This window comes from Melanerpes formicivorus, unplaced genomic scaffold (assembly GCF_026170545.1).
Source record: "Melanerpes formicivorus ecotype bairdi unplaced genomic scaffold, bMelFor1.0.p_v2 SCAF_180, whole genome shotgun sequence".
NCBI classification, from domain to species: Eukaryota; Metazoa; Chordata; class Aves; order Piciformes; family Picidae; genus Melanerpes; species Melanerpes formicivorus.
Genome location: NW_027142532.1, coordinates 86,960 through 102,449, shown reverse-complemented (window position 1 = coordinate 102,449; position 15,490 = coordinate 86,960). Strand labels below are relative to the sequence as shown.

The following is a 15,490-nucleotide window of genomic DNA, read 5'->3' as shown; positions in this document are numbered from 1 at the left end:
TTGTATGAATTAGCTCATTCTAACAGAACTGGCATAATATATGGTTAAAGAGAACAAAACTTCCAGCTGCATTTCAGTAACAAGCAGACATTCCTTTCCACTTACCTTACAAGGTCAGAACACAGAACAGTTACTCCTTTCAGACAGAAAGTTTCATCCTACAGTTTTGAACTTACTTCTTTGTTACCTGCCTGATCTCTCAAAGGAGAACTTAGGCTATGTAGTCAGGCCTGGTCCTTTTCCTCCCTGCTACATCCAGGCCTCTTCAAAGGACTTCAAAGGACTGGTTTTGTACGCATTTTTCCCCCATCCATCCCTGTTCCTGACCCTTGTGAACCCTTCCTGTTATTGTCATAAATATATGTGTATATATATCTATTTATTTTGTGTGTATATATATATGTATATTGTTTAAAGAAACTTTTTACCTCTCTACTTCCAAACCAACTCCAAATAATTTCTCAGTAGATTTGCTCCTTGCCTTTGTTTTTCTCTCAATTGGGAGAGAGGAGGGGGAAAGCGAGGGAGGAATTCTCAGCCTTGCCCCCTATCTGAGCTCTTAATTCTCAGTTAAGGCTCAAACCACTACATGTCTCTCTCTTTGTGCTTTTTGCTTCTTCCTAAACTCAGCTGGGGAGCATCACCAGTGCCAGGCTTCCCTTCTGGCACAATCAGCACCTGACAGAGATTAACAGCTTAAAGTCTACCATCTGTGATGCCGCTGAACACAACCATCTCTGCAGTCCCCATGAAGCAAAATTATTTGTTGTTGGTGCCAGTGGAAGTTGTAATCTGTAGTTGCTCAAGGAGCATGTCTGGGGTCACCATTTCATAGAATCATAGAATCAGTCAGGGTTGGAAGGGACCACAAGGATCATCTAGTTCCAACCCCCCTGCCATGGGCAGGGACACCCCACACTACATCAGCCTGGCCAGAGCCTCATCCAGCCTGGGCTTAAACACCTCCAGGGATGGGGCCTCAACCACCTCCCTAGACAACCCATTCCAGGGCTTCACCACTCTCATGGTGAAGAACCATTTGTTGTAGTCTAGCTGTCCCCCCACCCTGAGCACAGCTCCCAGGGCAAGGTGTAAGCAGGGGAAGACATTTATTACATTATACAGCAAAGTTCTCTAGTCTCTGAGCAGGCACATGTGTCACATCTCAATTGGCTATTCTCTGCTGGCATGCCTGTCATCAAGGTATACAATAGGCTAAAATAACAAAACAATGTTTTAACACATCCAACCAAATTCTGCCCAATTTCTCTCCTTCAGTTACAAGGTGTTTACATTCTTTTCCAACTCAGAGACCAAGCATAACCTTCCAAAGCTATCTGAAATCAGCCCTTCTCCTACAAGTGTCCCCCAAGTCCCTTTCTGTAGGCTGCTCCCAGTTTTATCACCCCCAGCTTGAATTAATATTGAGGGTTGCCATGACCCAGGTGAAAGACCTTGCACTTTGCTTGAGGTTCTCTTGAGCTCACTTCTCCAGCCTGTCCAGATCCTCTGGATGACACCCATCCTGTCCTTCCTTATCAACCACACCACTCAGCTTTCTATCATCTGCAAACTTGCTGAGTGTGCCTCAACATCACTGTCTGTGTCATTGAGGAAGATATTGAACAGCACTGGTCCCAGTATGTCTGGGACATCTCCATGGCATACAATCATAGAATCAAAGGCTAGTTTGGGTAGGAAGGGACCTTTACAGGTCTTTCATTCCAAAGGCCTGCAGTGATTCAAGCAATGTTTCCCTACTCAAATCCCCAGGAGCCCCTGGCTCATCTCCACAGGACTTCAATGTGCTGCAGTGTCCCCAGCTCAGCTCAGAACAAGAGCCTAATGGCACTCTCTAGCCCTCTCTAATCATGACTTGTCACTCCACAGCTTGTCACCAGCAAGCCTCATCTTGTCCCCCTCTTCTTTCAAGTCCAGTTTAAAGGCCTGCCACTGAGCCCTGGAAGCTCCTGAGCAAAGACTCTCTGCTCCCTTGGAGAAAGATGAATCCCATCTGACCCCAGCAAGCCTGGTGCTGTGCTGCCCATCCCATTGTTAGACCCCAGAGCTGTGGCAGTGACACCAGCCACAGAGCCATGGATTCACAGCATGGGTCTGTCTCTTTCTGCCAGTTACTGTCTGCAGATGGAAAGGGAGAGGGGCAAAGAACCTGTGCCCCAGACTCCCTCCCCAGCTGTCTCCAGGCCCTGATGTCTCTGGATCCCTCTTGGACTATAGATTGTGGCTTCATCTCCACCCACATGGAAAAGCAGAAATGGGCAAGAGTGCGAGGGTTGGACAATATAAATATATAAAACTACGAATATCTGCTGCTCAATCTATTTTCTTTTAATAACTCTTAGGCCAGGGTTCATATCAGGGGAACTGCAGGGCACATGCTGGGGCTGGGGGCCACTCCACTCCCTTTTTGGGTGTGGTTGCAGGATTACAGCGAGACATTTGTTCGCTTCTGAAGTGACAGCCCCATCACAATGCTTCACTCCCTGGGAGACACGTGGCTGAGCTGGCAGTGGTGGCAGGGCAGGACATCCTCATGTCCTACCTGCTACAGACATCCCCATCTTCAGGAAGCTGAGGAGCCTCTGCTGACATGTGCCCCCAAAGCACCAAATGCCCAGGATGGGGCTGAAATATGATGACAGAGGTGCCTCTGAGACCCCCCCCAAGACACCATCAAGACTGATGAAAATCCCACTAAAGACCTCCCTGAGCTGGGCACACAGCTCCAGCCTCTGGCCTAGGAAAAAAATGTCCCCACGAATTAGACATTTTGGAGAGGAATGTCTGAAAGAAACCCAAACTAAGAGACGATTCTCTTAATTTAAGGGGTTTAGCATTACAGCTGGGCAAGGGACAAAGGAAAGGGGCATTTAGCCTGGGGAAACCCAAAGTACAGGGTAGAAAGCATACAAATCCCAGCAATGCTCAGTCCAGCTTCAGTGGCAGTGATGGCTGTGCTGACTCATCACTGTTAATTATTCTCCTCATCACTAATTGGTGTTTAGGGGCGAGTGGGGCATTTGTTCCTGCTGGAGCCCTCAGAGTCTGAGAAAACAGGGTGTAAATGAGGTGATCTTAGTTCAATCTGCTGGAATAGGTCCCGCATGGGGGTGATGTTTACCCTGGCAGTGCTGGGGTCAGTGCTCTTCTGCGTCCCCCAGCACAGGCTGGTCACTGGCATGGATGCGCATGTGCCTGCTGAGGTTTGATCTGGAGTGGAAGCTCTTGCTGCAGGTGGTGCAGGGGAAGGGCTTCTCACCTGTGTGGACAAGGCGATGCTGCCTGAGGGAGGCCCTGTGAGTGAAACACTTGCTGCAGTCACTGCAGACGTAGGGCTTCTGGCCGGTGTGGATGCGGCGATGGCAGAGCAGCTGGGAGCGCTGGCTGAAGCTCTTGCCACAGTCGGCACAGGTGAAAGCCTTCTTGCCAGTGTGGCCATCGAGGTGCCTTCTGAGGGTGGCACCATGTCTGAAGCTCTGGCCACAGGCAGTGCAGCGGTAGGGCTTCTCCCCAGTGTGGATGAGGTGGTGCTGGAGGAGGGTGGAGCTTGTAGAGAAGCTCTTGCCGCAGTCAGCACAGCGGTATGGCTTTCTGCCACTGTGAGTGTGGTGGTGCTGTGTGAGGGCATGGCTGGAGCTGAAGGTCTTGCCACAGTCAGCACAGCGGTACGGTCTCTCCCCTGTGTGCATCCGGTGGTGTCGGGTGAGGTTGGAGGCCTGGCTGAAGCTCTTGTCGCAGACAGCACAGACATATGGCTTCTCCCCAGTGTGGATCCGCATGTGCCTCACCAGGTCTGAGCGCCTGGCGAAGCTCTGCTGACACTTGCTGCAGGGGTTGGAGATCACTTCAGTGGCTGCTGGCTTCTCTCTGCTGTGCAGCTTGTGACCCTCAGAGAGGTCATTGCTGAGGTTGTGGTCTGCCCTGTGGCTCAGACTCTCACTGGAGGTGCCTGGATTGCATGGCCTCTTGCTCGTGTGGCCACAGCGGTGCTGTGAGACTTGGGAGACATGGCTGAAGGTCTTATCACAGTCAGTACAGGCGAAGGGCTTCTTGCCACTGTGGGCATTCCAGTGGGTAATGAGGGTTCTGCTCCAGCAGAAGCTCTTGCCACAGCCCGCACAGCAGTAAGGTTTCTCTCCAGTGTGGACGCGGCGGTGCCGGAAGAGCTGGCAGCTCATCTTGAAGCTCTTGCCGCAGTCGCTGCAGCTGAAGGCTTTCTGGCTGTTTTGGATGTGCCAGTGAGCGATGAGCATAGAGTTCTCCTGGAAGCTCCTGCCGCAGGCACAACAGACGTGTGGGCTCTCGCTGGTGTGGACACGGCGGTGCTGGAGGGAGTTGGAGCCACGATGGAAGCTCTTGCCACAGTCGGTGCAGGCAAAGGGCTTCTTCCCAGCGTGGCCATACCAGTGGGCAATGAGTGCCAGGCTGCGAGTGAAGCTCTTCCCGCAGCCGGCACAGACGTAAGGCTTCTTCCCGGGCTGGACACAGTGGTGCTGGGTGAGGGTGGAGCTGAACCTGAAGCTCTTGCCACAGTCACCACAGACAAAGGGCTGGGCACCACGGTGGGGGCAGCAGTGCTTCATCGGCTCTGAGCTTGGTGGGGAGCTGTGTCCACATTCAGGGCACTGATTTGGCTGCTTTGATGGCACACAGGGGACTGATGTGGCTTTGTCCTTCTCCTTCCCCTGCTCTTTCTCATCATGCTCCTTCTTGTACTTTTCATCATCCTTATCTTCCTCTTCTCCCTCCTCATCTTCCTCCTCCTCTTCCTCCTCCTCATCTTCTTCCTCTTCTTCTTCCTCCTCCTCCTCCTCTTCCTCATCTTCCTCTTCCTCTTTGTCTTCATCAGTTTTGTCTTCCTCCTTTTGTTCCTTGGGGCTACACTTTAGATCCTCCACCTTTGCCAGGTGATTCTTCTCCTTCAGGCTTTTATCCAGGTTCTTCTGGGTGGTCATTGTGGAGGGGGAAGGGGAACCCCTGTGCCCTCAGGCAAGGCCCCAGGGACCAAGTGCTAAGAGAGAGACAGATGGGTGGACTCTGTGTGAGTCTGGACACAGAAATAGCCTTTGACACCCAACACTTGCCTGATTGTGGGGGGTCAGACACTGAGTTCCTATGCTGAAGCCCCTGGTAGCTATTTAATGGGGGTCATCTACCTTGTTCCTGAGCCCAGCAGCAGTGGCAGGTCATTTCCTGGCCCAGTCCCTGCCTTCTGATCTCCCCCACCTCAGATAAAGGAGGTGATGGTACTGACCTGGAAGCCCAACCCTCCCAACCCCCTCCCACCAACCCAACTCTATTCTGATGAGAGCAGGGGAGTTCTGTTCAACTGGGCAGATCTGCAAGCCCTTCCCAAAGGGGCAGGGGTGCTGGAGAAAGAATGACAGGGCCCCACCCAGACAGAAGCAAAGGGCTCAGACAAAAGGACTGATCTACATGGGGTGGCTTCGCACTGCCCACAGTCCTACAGGAGAGCCAGGCCTTGCTGCAGGCAGCTTCAAAGACCAGCAGCACAGGCACAGCAGACAGGCAGTGCTCCTGAAGTTGGGATGGATGTCTTCAGTGGAGATGCAGCTCCTGGTCAAATAGACCTCCAGTAGACATCTGCAGGGCAGGCCCATAAGAGAGGGGACTCCAGGCAGCTTCTCCCAGGCCTTGACTGCAGTTTCATCCTGATGGGAGATTAGAACATGCTTTACAAGATGAAACTTTCAGGGGTAAGAGGAGGAAGCTTAAAGGGACACACCCAAGGTTTTGTCAGAAGGAAAAGGGTTAACAAAGGTTCCAGATTTCACAGCCAGGGGTGGGGTGTGGGAGGTGGTATCACACCTGGGTAAGCACTCCTTATTCCCGAAAGGTAACAGGAGCATGGAGATAAAGGAATGGTAAATTTCTAGCTTCACATGTAAAGTTAGGAGTGAAGAAATGACTGCCTGACTTTGCATACCAAGCAGTAACAGAGTCACACAATGTTAGGAGCTGGAAGGGACCTCAAAAGACCGTCCAGTTCAACCCCCCTGCAGAGCAGGATCACCTATAGCAGATCACACAGGAACTCAACCAGGCAGGTCTCCAATATCTCCAGAGAGGGAGACTCCACAACCCCCCTGGGCAGCCTGTTCCAGGGTTCTGTCACCCTCATAGTGAATTTTTTTTCCTCCTCTTTCCATGGAACTTCCTCTGCCTCAACTGCCACCCACTGCCCCTTGTGCTGTCCTTGGGCATCACCCAGCAGAGCCTGGCTCCAGCCTCTGGGCACTCATCCTTTACATATTTATAAACATCAATGAGCTCACCCCTTGGTCTCCTCCTCTCCAAGCTAAAGAGCCCCAGCTCCCTCAATCTCACCTTCTAAGGAAGATCTTCCACTCCCTTAATCATTTCTGTGGCTCTGTGCTGGACTCTCACAAGCAGTTCCCTGAGGTCCTTCTTGAACTGAGGGGCTGTAGTAGGAAAGGGTTAACTGAAGTTTGATTAGAAGTACCCAGCTGCCTGGGGCTGCCTGGCAATCATTGGTGTTTGATCAGAAGCTCCCAGCTGCAGGATTAGAGGAAGGAATAACATGTACCTCCAGGTTCCTCTGCTTATAAACTAAAAAGGGATAGGAAGAATGAATGTGTTGGCAGCTGTAAATAGGAAAAGGAACTCCACAAAAGCAGCCTCAACAGAAGCCAGAGCTGAGACAGCAGCCCAGCTCCAGCTTCCACAGCTGCTTCAGTTCCTGCACCACTCACTGCTTCAGCACTTCCAGCTTCAGCTCCAGCTTAACCAGCTCCACTCAGCAAGGGAGTGGCTCCTCCCTCACCTCCCTGTTGAGGGAATCACGTCACAGCCACAGATCCTCTCTCCAGCAAGGGGACAGGAAATGACAAAGCTCCATGGACACTTTAATTGCTTCATTGTCACACTGCAGACAGACCCATCACTGGTCAGGGGGTGGAAACTACAAGTACCAATACTGGGCTCAGAGCAAACACTGCTCCACACTGCTTTTGCAGTACACTCTGGTTAGAGTATGGTTGTATGCTTTACATGCTTGTGTCCTGTTCATACAGTGCATGTGGTACATGTAACTCACTGTGCTTGTGTGAGACAACCTAACCCACATGGGATAAACCTTAACAGGGGGAATTTATGCCTCAGGTCTTTCTTTGCCCAAAGTCAAGGGGGTGGAAGGTGGCAAAGGCTGCATTAGAACATTGAGACTCTTGAACGTGTCCAGAGAAGGGCAACGAGGCTGGGGAGGGGTCTGGAGCACAGCCCTGTGAGGAGAGGCTGAAGGAGCTGGGATTGTTTAGCCTGGAAAAGAGGAGGCTCAGGGCGGGGGGGTTGGAGCTAGATGATCCTTGTGGTCCCTTCCAACCCTGACTGATTCTGATTCTCCCTCTCTTTTCAGTGCTCACACATTGAACATCCATTTGGGCTCTGTTTAAAGTCCCTGCACTTCAGCCCATGAGGCATTGTCACCTGTGGGTTGTAAAGCAGCACCCCAGGTAATGCACTGAGCCATAATTGGTGAGTGAAAATTGGTTCAAGCCTCTTTGAAAGGTTCTTTGAATTGTTTGTGCCTGACACCCAGCCTCACCAGCTGCATTCAGCTGCCAGGTGTCTTGTTGAGTCGCTCCCTAGTGGCCAAAGGGCAGACTGCACCCCAGTTCTCTCACTGAAAATGAATTATAGCCATGACCACACACTAGAAACTGCATGTGGATATGGAGTGTTGAAAGGTTGATAATGTCAATAGTAATAAGTAATTAATATTATTAATAGTTCATATTTGATAATTCATCCCAATAGCCATGACATGCAGTCAGCTTTGGCCTGGGAAAGAGTGTCCTGGAATAAACCAGCCTCATTATCATGCTACAAAGCACAGCTCCTAGCTGGGAGACCCCTGCCCAGAATAAACCACCCACCCCCTGTACACACACAGGGAACTGAACAGCAGCTGGAGCTTGAATGGAAGCCAGCAAGAGACTGACCAATGGAGCCTCAGCAGGTGTTGCCATCAGGCATAGCTCATGCCCTGCACTGGATCAGCATCCACCAGGAATTTCAGCTGTGTGTTGTCTTTGTGGCAATGCCCTCAGCACCCCAGCTTGTGCAGCTCTGTACTCTAGCAATGGCTGCTTGCTAGTGCCAAACCCAGCCTGCAGGAGTTTGATTCCCAATGTCGCTGACAGGATGACATTAGGAGCTGCACAGGGCCTGCTCCTGCCCTCCCAACCACTCAGGCCCCTGATGAACCCTAAAGCACTGAACAAAGAGGATGCTTGCCCCAGATGGACCACTGACATGGCCACCTGTGATGTCACCAAATGCTGCAGAAGCCAGCCCCAGGCTGCCGCAACACCGACTCAGGCAGAGCCAGGAGGGATGCTACAAGGAAGGGCAAATGTCACCTGAATGCCTCTGGCCTCTCAAAAAGTCTCCCAACTGGGACAAACATGCCAGGGGCTGCTCCTGCTCTAACACCAGCTCAGGCCCCTGAGGCACCCTAAACTGCTGCCCACAGATGCTGCTCGCCCCTAACCTCCCACTGAAGCAGCCACCTTTGACATCACAAAATGCTGCAGCTGCCAGGTGCAGACTCTTGCTGGATCAGGTCAGGCTGAGTGAACTGGGATGTCACAGGCATGGCAATGTCAGCTCTAATCAGAACCCCTGAGCTTTCCCAAAGGAAATGTGCAAAGATATGGACTGACTCCAAGTAAGCCTTTGGGGTGGCACATGGAGCCATGTGGGAAGAACCAGGACTGTTGTCAACTCAAGGAACAGGTATTAAACACGGGGAAGAGATACTGAGGCTGCTGGCAGCAGGGCAAAAGCCAAGCAAGGCAGCCACAATGCACTGCAAAGCACACCAGGAGGAGAACACCAGTCAAGAAAGAGGCAACGGACTGGCAGACAAACAGCTCAAAGGGTGGCCAGGGAGGGGAGGAAGGTGGCAGAGTTTGATCCCAATGGTAAACTCTCAATTGAGCAGCAGGAATGAATCAAAGACCTCTTAGGGACTAGGGTAGGAAAGGGCTGGGCCAGGACACCAGGTGGGAAGTTAATCACACCTACAAACCTGTAGGCTTCTGTTCAGGTGCAACAGGCAAAGGCTCATTGGGGAGTGGAAGCCCTGTGTGGAAACTTGGTTCAGGAGTGTCTAGCACAAGAATTATCCACCCCAGGAGAGCAGGTAAGCAACAGTGAGAGGAGTGCCTGAAAGCTAACCCCAGGGTAAGGAGAGGAGTTAGGCTGGCACAGATTAGCAAAGGAAATGATCCAGGACAACAAATGGATGTCACTGAGCTCCCAAGAAAGGGGGATCCAGGTACCTATTGGTGCTCACTGACACCTCCCCTGGCTGGCAGGGAGCATTTCCCTGTGGCACAAACAAAGCTCCAGAGGTTACTAAAACAGTGTTACAAGACACAATGCCTTGCTCTGGGGCACCTGCTGCTGTTTCCTCAGACACAGGACCTCATTTTGTGGCCAATGTGGCACAAGTAAGTAAAACCTTAGGGATGGATTGGCAACTCCACAGCCCCTATGATCCACATTCCAGTGGGCAAGTGGAGAAAATGAACCATTTAATCAAAACCCAGACAGTCAAAACTGGGCAGGAAGCAAACCTCCCTTGGCCACAAGCATCACCAAGTGCCCTGCTGAGAATTCAAACCAAGCAAAGGACAAAGGAGGGGTTGAGCCCATTTGAAATCCTGTTTGCAAGGCCTCATGCAGTAGGAGCTATGGACCCCTCTGAACCAGGGCCATTCAGAGAGGCAATGCTGAACAAGGAAATTCAGCAGATTGATAAGAGCCTGAGCATTGCTACCAACCAGGTGACTGCAACCCAGGTGAGAGGGTTAGACAGACCAGGCCCTGATGTGGAACCCAGAGACTATGTCCATGTCAGATCTCTTTCAGAGACCACTCTGCAGCCCAAGGGGACAGGACCATATCAGGTGTTGCTGACAGCCTTCACAGCCACTGAAACCAAGGAACCAGCTGCCTGGATCCACCACACCCCAGGCAAGAAGGCTTCAGTGGGGAATGGAAACTCCAATCCCAGGGCCCCCTGCAGCTCAAGCTGCATCGATAGTTGTGGCCTGTTTGTTGGTGAACACTGCTGAGGGATGGGAAGGAAATAGGTACTGAAATGTTAGTCAAGAACTGGCTCTGCAAACTAATCTTTCTAACTGCTGGAGATGCACCCAGCTGCCCCCAGGCCAGATGAGGACCCTGCAATATGGGGAAGCTTCAAGGAATTGGACTTGGGAGGCACCAGTCTGGGTGACTACATCTGATAGTTGTTTCCAACATTGTCAGCATGGGAACTCCTCCTCTCCAACCTAAGCCTCCCTGGCACAATTTCAGGCCACTTTCTCACCTTCTAGCACCTCAAACCAGGCAGAAGAGCACAGCCCACACCTCACTGCAGCCTCCTTGCAGGGAGCTCTAGACTTGCAGAGCACTGCAATTGCTTTGCTGACTTGCAGAAATCATTTCTTTCCCTTCCCATCTCATTGCACAGCAAAGAGCAGCTACCACCAGCCCCAGGCGCTCCCAAGCTCAGGCTCAGCACAGCACCCACGCCTGACACCCCCACGGCACCCAGCACACAGCCTGCCCACAGCTCCCCCCCGCGCCTGGCCCTCAGCCCAGCCGCTGCCCTTCAGCACAGCAGCCGCCCGGCACCTGCCACCACAAAGCCTCCAAACCCCCAGGGCTCCCCCACACACCCCCACAGCAGCCTCTGCTGCAAGCCACACCCCACGCTCACCACCACCTCTCCTGCACACAGCAGCCCCCACAGCGCCGCTGCCACCTCAGCTCTGCTGCCAGCCCAGCCCCCAGCACAGGGACACAGGGACACAGGGCCAGGGACAGCCCCTGCAGCCCACCAATGGCTCCGCCTGCAACACAGCAGCAGCCAAAGGGGGCCTGCAGCTGCCCCCACCAGGGGGAGGCAGCAGCACAAGGAACCCCACAGACCCCCACCCCAACCCCACCCGCGGCCCCGCAACCGCACAGATCCCTCCCAGAACAGCACAGAAGACGCTCACCGATCCTGCACACATCTGGCCTACCCCACAGCCCCGCCCCAACCACCCCATACCCCCACAGAGCTCCCCACAATCACAGCGACACCCCCCACCGCACAGACCCCAAGCGCCAAGCTTGTAGAGCTCCCCCGGACCTCACAGACCCACCCCCACCCCGTACCCCACCGACCTCCCCCGGATCCCATGGACCCCCCCACACATATCCGCAGAAGCCCCCAGCCAAACCCCACCGATTCCCCCTAGATCCCTGCAGAGGCTCCCCCGCCCCAGCCCCACCGACCCCTGCCCCACAAACCCTGCTCCAACCCAAGCGACCCTCCCGACCCCTCGCAGCCCCACAGAGAGCATTCCCTGATCCCCACCCCACCACCCCCAACTCAGCCGCAGAGACTCCCTCACCCCACCTGGACCCCGGGACAAGAGCGAAGCAGAGAAGGAGAAGGAGGAAGAGCTCAGCGCACAGGGAGCCGCCGGCCCCGGCAGGCTGCTGGCGAGCAGAGAGCGCTGCGAGGGAGACCCCAGCCCAGCCCCTCCGGCTGCTGCGGCCACGTGGGACGGGGAGCGGAAGCAGGGAGCAGTCTGGAACAGAAGTCCCGCCCACGAGCGCAAGGCTACAGCCAATCAGAAACGCCGATAGCGCGGCAGCTCCTCCCCCTGGGCGGGCCCCGGGGCATGCTGAGAGCCGGGGAGCGTTGAGCTGCTGGGCCCCGGCGCTGCGCGGGGCGTGCGGAGCTCAGCCTTGAGGTTTTCCTTCCTGCCTTCGTGTTTGAGTCCCCAGGTTCCCACTGCCTGCTGCGGAACATCTTGGGGCTGCCTCCAGCCCTCGCAGCAGCCTCTCTCGGGTTGCACTCAGATTGGTTTGGTCTCAGGTTGGCTTTGAGCTTTTTCCCTTAGGCTGTGAGCTGAACGCAGCTCAGGAAAAAAGTTCTGACCGCAGGCTGGAGAGAGAGGACTTGGGGCCGCAGGAGGAAGTTTGAGGAGGGGTTTGGAGGAGGCCAGAGCGCTGGTGCAGGGCAGAGACACAAATAGGTCCCTGAGCCATAGCCGCCCCCAGCGCTCCCCGGCCCCGCAGCCCCTCCCGCCCCGCCGCAGCTCAGCAGCCGGCAGCTGCCGCTCGCCCTCCAGCACCTCGCATCCAAAGGGAGTCTCTGCTTTCAGTTCTGATGCGTCAGGGGGTGAGGAGTCTGGGTTGGGTTGTTGGGTGTTTGGCAGCAGCAGCAAGGTCATTTCCTGTGCCTTTTGTCCAGGGTCTGGATCTAGCAATCGCTGTGACCCCACCTCTGCAGAGCTATTTCCTGGCTCCGTTTGCAGTGTCCCCGGGGTTGGGCTTGTTACCAGTGCTGATTGAGTCTGTTGCTGCCTAACAATCATTTTGATGTCTTGCTGGAGCTGGCCTCTTGCAGCAACATTGACTTCCCATCTCCTCTTACTGTCTTTCCCTTGGGGCTGTTAGTTCTTGTTACCTGTGCCAGTGGATTTGGTTTTGTTCCTGTATGAAGTTTGGTTTCAGGCTAACAGCTCTGCCCCTGTGTGCTGGATTTTCATGCAGCATGTGTTGTGTTGGCAGCAATTTGGTTTTCCACTGCTCCCCTGTTTCAGTGTCTCAGTCCCTGCTAATAGGTAACTCCAGCCATTGGTCCATGAACCTGATTCAAATAGCAGCTCAGGTCTGGGCAAGCTTGCTTCTGTTCCTTCACTCTTGACAGCAGTGATCCACAGCACTTCAGTTGGGGGCCAGATGTTGTGGGGCAGGGAGGTGATGTTGTTTGAAACCCCAATGCATTGCAGTTACATTTTCATGACTGTGGAGCACCAGCTGTCAAGTCCTCCCCAGCTTCTCTGGGTTTCTCCTTGTGCAGCATCAAATGTGCCTTTTGTAGTCTTTGGGAGCCAGCAGCTAAGGTTTCTCTCTCCATCCAGCTCCACCTCTTGATTATGGAAGATTTGCTCCCTGTCCTGTGTTCTTCTTCTCTAAAGCTGCTTTCTGTCATCCCAGCAGTCTCTCTCAGTGGCTTAGCTCTTTGTTTTGGTCTGTAAACCATTTCAGACTGTCCTGGTTTACTGATTGGGTATCCCCAGCAGCTGCATGAGGGTAACCCAAACGACCTCCTGATGTGTGTGCCATCACCCCATGTTCCTTGTGTCCACATTACAGAGACCTGAGCACAAACCTAACAGGCAGTTGTCCCCCAAGAAGTTGACTCTTCCCTTGAAAGTGCCACTGCTCTGTTTGCAGCCAGAAAGGATCTTCTGTGTGGTTCTGAGCCTGAACTCAAACCTCTCTCCCTTAATCCTGCAGCTACAAGGGGTCCAAGAGAGCAGAGGTCTTAGCTGCTTTGCTTTGTAACCTACCTGTGCCTCCCTCAGGCCACTGCTGAATGGCTTCATTGATGCCACAGCTTTGACTGTGACTACCAAGGTGTCTTTGATGGGAGCTGTCTTAGTGTCTGGCAAGGTTTCAAGGGCAGTGTCCTCCACTGCAATAGGAGCAGCACTGTCTGTCCTGTAGCTCTTAGAGCTTCAGTTCAGCCTAGGGCAACCATTGTCAGTTTGCAAAAGGCATACACAAAGAATGGAAAACTGCACCCCCATGGCCAACGCCACTCACATGGCCTGGGCTGTTGCGGCGGCTCTGATTGGCTGCGGCTGCCCGGCCGTGGGCAGCAACAATGGCGGCCGCGGCCGGCAGGGGCAGCTCCTGGCTGTGCCTCGGCAGCGCCCAGGGGGAGGAGCTGCCGCGCTCCCGCCGCCTCTCATTGGCTGCGGCTGCCCGGCCGTGGGCGGGGCTTCTGTTCCAGACTGCTCCCTGCTTCCGCTCCCCGTCCCACGTGGCCGCAGCAGCCGGAGGGGCCGGGCCGGGGTCTCCCTCGCAGCGCTCTCTGCTCGCCAGCAGCCTGCCGGGGCCGGCGGCTCCCTGTGCGCTGAGCTCTTCCTCCTGCTCCTTCTGCTGCTCTGCTTCGGTCTTGTCCCGAGGTCCAGGTGGGGTGAGGGAGTCTCTGGGGCTGAGTTGGGGGTCATGGGATGGCGATCAGGGAATGCTCTCTGGGGGGCTGGGAGGGGTTGGGAGGGTCGCTTGGGTTGGGGAGGGGTTTGTGGGGCATGGCTCGGTGGGGCTGGGGCGGGGGGGAGCCTCTGCAGGGATCTAGGGGGAATCGGTGGGGGTTGGTTGGGGGCTTCTGGGGATATGTGGTTGGGGGTCCGTGGGATATGGGGGAGATCGGTGGGGTACGGGGTGGGGGTGGCTCTGTGAGGTCCGGGGGAGCTCTGCAAGCTTGGTGCTTGGGGTCTGTGCGGTTTGGGGGGGGGGTCGCTGTGATTGTGGGGACCTCTGTGCGGCTGTGGGGGTTTGGGGTGGTCGGGGAGGGCTGTGGGGTAGGGCAGAGGTGTGCAGGGTCGGTGAGCATCGACTGTGCTGTTCTGGGAGGGGTCTGTGCGGTTGCGGGGCCGTGGGTGGGGTTGGGGTGGGGGCTCGGTGGGGTTCCTTGTGGTGCTGAATCCCCCTGCTCGGGGCAGCTGCAGACTCCCTTTGGTGTGGTGGAAGGTGTCTGTGGGCATGGCAGGGGGTTGGAGCTGTCTGCTCTTTGGGGTCCCTTCCAGGGCAAAGCATTCTCTGGCTGCTTCAATTTGGACACTTAGCAGAAGTGCAATGAAGGGAACTTGAAATAAGCAAAGTTGTGAAACTGGCTCTGAGCCTGGGGGCTGGGGGTGAGCTTATTTGCTGGGTCGGAGCTTGGGATCTGGGTCTGCACTTTTGATCTCGGCCTGAGCTTGGGGGCTGGGCCTGATCATGAGGGCCTGGTCAGAGCATTGGAGCTGCTTCCTAACATGGGAGCTGATTCTCCATTTTGATCTGGATCTGAGCCTGGGAGCTGTGTCTGAGCTTAGTGACTGATTCTTGAGCTTGGTAGCTGCATCTGAGCTTCAGATCTGATTCTGCCCTTTTGATCTGGCAGAGAGATTGGAGGCTGCTTCTGGGCTAGAGATATTGGTCTGAGCCTTGGGGATGTGTCTAAGCTTGGGAGCTGCTTCTGTGCTTTGAGGCTGGGTCTGAGCTTGAGGGCTTGGTCTGAGCTGTGGAGCTGCTTCTGAACATGGGAGCTGGGTCTGAGCTTGAGAAATGGTTCTGAGCTTATTTGCTGGCTCTGGAGCTTGGGGGCTGGCTCTGAGTTTGGGGGCTGGTCCTGCACTCTTGATCTGGGTCTGAGCTTGGGGGCTGGTCCTGTACTCTTGATCTGGGTCTGAGCTTGGGATCTCCTTCTGCATTTTGGAACTGGATCTGAGCTTTGGAGCTGAGTCTTAGTTTTGGAGCTGGCTCTGACCTTGGGAACTGCTTCTGATCTTGGGAAGTGGTTCTGAGTTTATTTGCTGGTTCTTGAGCATGGTAGCTGCCTCTGAGCTTGGGATATGTTTCT

General features: G+C 54.4%; 1 protein-coding gene across 1 annotated transcript; it reads right to left on the bottom strand.

Annotated features, from left to right (window-relative positions):
• Positions 1 to 1,761: 1,761 nt before the first annotated feature.
• On the bottom strand, positions 1,762 to 4,976 carry LOC137457472 (zinc finger protein 345-like). Its single transcript, XM_068169379.1, has 2 exons — positions 4,118 to 4,976; positions 1,762 to 3,826 (listed from the first exon to the last, which is right to left on the bottom strand). The coding sequence occupies exons 1-2, from the start codon at positions 4,974 to 4,976 to the stop codon at positions 3,159 to 3,161; spliced, it is 1,527 nt and encodes a 508-aa protein (XP_068025480.1). The 3' UTR covers positions 1,762 to 3,158.
• Between the last annotated feature and the right edge of the window lie 10,514 nt (positions 4,977 to 15,490).